The sequence below is a fragment of the Cyanistes caeruleus genome, chromosome 5, assembly GCF_971803275.1.
Source record: "Cyanistes caeruleus chromosome 5, bCyaCae1.hap1.1, whole genome shotgun sequence".
Classification (NCBI taxonomy): Eukaryota; Metazoa; Chordata; class Aves; order Passeriformes; family Paridae; genus Cyanistes; species Cyanistes caeruleus.
In genome coordinates this window covers 72,640,872-72,643,704 of record NC_141705.1, presented here as the reverse complement: position 1 = coordinate 72,643,704, position 2,833 = coordinate 72,640,872, and the positions used below count along the sequence as shown (strand labels likewise).

Below are 2,833 nucleotides of genomic sequence, written 5' to 3'. Positions count from 1 at the left end.
AAAAATAATTTCTAACAAAAATCACCACATTTCCAAGAATTCAATACCACTTGTGGTGGCCACTCCTGATCTCTACATAATATGTCAGCAGTTCAATTGGCACTAATCTCTTTTTCTACATCCAAGCAGGGAAGAAGTCAAGGTCCCAGTGATATGCAATTCTGTAGCTTCATTAGAAACCTTTCATCTTTCAATAGTTGAAATCCAAGCAAGAAAAGAACCTGTTTGGACACCAACTATCCTTAGTAGCAACATTTTGCAGCACGCAATTTGAAAAGGTTAACCTGCCAGGCAATAATACAGACAAGAAAAATGAACAGGAGGGCAAGGAGAATCATCTGCTGCTGAAACTGCTCTTCTACCAAACCAAGTGATACGAAGATTCAGCCCGTGAAGAACACATTCCTCAACCAGGAGAGAAAAACAAAATTCTTAAAAATCTCTTCACTACATTAGAGATAGAATATTGACTACAAATCACGTGTTCACTACTTGTTGCTTGTTCACTACTCAGACATCAGAATTACTACCACAATACTAGAAGAACAATCCAAGAAACATATTCCAGGGATGCATATTAATTCATTTGCTGCTGCCAGCCATGCTGTGCTTTGCTTCTATCCATCCACCCTGCTGCAAAAAGCTTCAATTGTGTTTTCAACATCACGTCAGATCAGCTCGTTGACTCACACCTCACCACAGACCTCGAAACAGGAGGCAAAGATCTACACCACTTGGCCTTTCAGAACTTCTCACCCATCTATGACCTTTCTGGGGCCAGCTTCACAAAATGGGGGGGAAGCCATTCCAAAGAACATGACCAAGGAAATCACACAGCACTCGGGACTTGTTCCAGGCATCAAATTTTTAATGGATGATGTGAAGTAACACCGAAGCAATTCCTGTCCACAGAAAAAAAGATTTCAAATGGTTTTGTCTCAAGGACAATCACTGGAGGTTGAAAATTTCTGGGGCTGAAAGTTACATGAGGTCCTCAACACTGAGCAATCAATATCCCCACAGTCTAAACTGTGAAATTACTACCTCGGCAAGGAGAACATTTTCAGGATTTGCAACTCATCTCAAAGCCTCAGTAGAACTCAACCAGCAGAATTCCCCTGAGATGGCACTGTGTTCTGGAAGCCCTCAAATACTCACTAAAACAGACTTGACTTTCACTAGGACAGCTGCTCATGAAAATCTGGGGTAAAACCTAGGGGAAGTGGCCATGTGCACGCATATTCCTTCTTCCCACAGCAGGCACAATCAAATCCTCCTTTGAATGGCCTCAGAGTTGAGCAGCACTCATTGGCACAGCCTCTTCTCCCACAGACAGGCCAGCGAGCAACACGGCAGCGCCAGCCAGGTGGGCAAGAACAAGAGAAAGCAGAAGCCAACAAGGCTTGGAAGCTGGGCCAAGGGAGGTTTACGCTGGCCATTGGGAAGAACTTGTGCCCAGCGTGGGCCATTAGATACTGCAATGGCCTGACAGGGGGCTGCTGGAGTCATCATTGTGGCACGGGTGCAAGGCAAGCCAGGCCACAGCGCTCGCGCCCCGCTCTGCTGGCCATGCTTGCCGCCATGGCTCACAGCTTGGACTCAACATTCTCTCAGGGCTCTCTGCAGCCAGGACGTTCTGTGCTTCTGTGACATCACAGCCTCTGGGGACGGCACGCTGGCTGGCAACTGTCCCCAGCTGTTGCTGCGCCCCAGAGCCCAGGCACAGCTGCTCGCAGAGAGACGCCCAGAGCCTCGGTGCTGCTGGCAGAGCACTATGGCTGCTCACGGCTCCTCCACGCTGCTGCAGCTTTACGTGCTGCTGCTCTTGGCCCATCCCCTCGACCCTGTGAGCAAACCCGAGAGGAGCACGGATGCCTCTCCTCTGGTTCCGGAGGATTTCAACCTGGAGGAGACGGACTCTGCGCTCATCTGGTGGGCGTCCAGGACACTCCTGCTCATTGACGTGCTCCTCATAGGAATGGCCATGGATGGGCCCTTGGAAGAAGAATTCAGAGATGCTGGCGAGAGGTGAGGCACGGGGTGAGGGGTCAGGCAGGCGGGATGGGGCAGACCTTGAGGGCCTCCTGGGCACCCTTTGGCCAATGCCCTGTGGCAGAAGGGGCCTGAGCTCCTGGCTGGGGAATGCGGCCCAGGGGCTGAGCCCCAAGGACAGCACCAAGCAGAGGCAGCAGAGCTCTGCCTGCTGCAGCCTCTTCCCCAGGCCAACCCAGCCCAACTCAGCCCGAGCCTCTGTCTCCCAGGCCAAAGGCAGCCCCACAGGTGCCGGCCCCGCTCCGCCCCTCTGCCTCTTCCATGGGGATCCCTGTGCTTTGCCTTGTAGCAGAATCTCCAGAGCCCTTCGGGCCGTGCGGGGCCCCGCCGCCATCCAAGACTCGGCTGTCCCACCAAGTTGATGCAGCTGCTCAGGCAAAACCGTGACCTGATGCGGCTGCTCCTTCGCTACAGCTCTCAGCCGAGGAGGCCAACCACCAAGATGGTGGCAAAAGAGGGCAGTGACAGGAGACTCCGCACCTCCCCACAGCTCTGACCTCCAGCGTCGCACTCCGTCTACAGAACCTTACGGGGAACGGGTGACCAGTGCCCAGCCCAGGCACTGCAACGTTCCCCACCTTACAAGTTAGCCACACCCCTGTTGTTGTATGATTCCCCACCATGTTTCCCCCAAGAAGCTGACCTTTCCCTTAGTGTTCAGTTCTAAACAGTTGAAGTATTGAAGTTTTTTAGTCTTAAGATTCTTACCCCATAGTCTTCTAGTAACGTTGGATTGTAGATTTTAGAAGTAGTCAAGTGAATAAAGTTCACGTTTTCTACA

The 2,833-nt window shown here is 51.7% G+C and overlaps 1 protein-coding gene across 1 annotated transcript; it reads left to right on the top strand.

Annotated features, from left to right (window-relative positions):
• Window positions 1-908: 908 nt before the first annotated feature.
• LOC147653242 (uncharacterized) lies at window positions 909-2,833 on the top strand. The gene is made up of 2 exons (XM_086890419.1): window positions 909-2,028; window positions 2,342-2,833. The coding sequence occupies exons 1-2, from the start codon at window positions 1,775-1,777 to the stop codon at window positions 2,412-2,414; spliced, it is 327 nt and encodes a 108-aa protein (XP_086746545.1). The 5' UTR covers window positions 909-1,774; the 3' UTR covers window positions 2,415-2,833.

What these genes read in the sequence shown, in the direction of transcription:
- LOC147653242 (XM_086890419.1), top strand. Translation starts at nt 1,775, where the DNA reads ATGGCTGCTCACGGCTCCTCCACGCTGCTGCAGCTTTACGTGCTGCTG. An exon ending in TTCAGAGATGCTGGCGAGAG is followed by an intron (nt 2,029 to 2,341) that starts GTGAGGCACGGG and finishes TTTGCCTTGTAG; the next exon opens with CAGAATCTCCAGAGCCCTTC.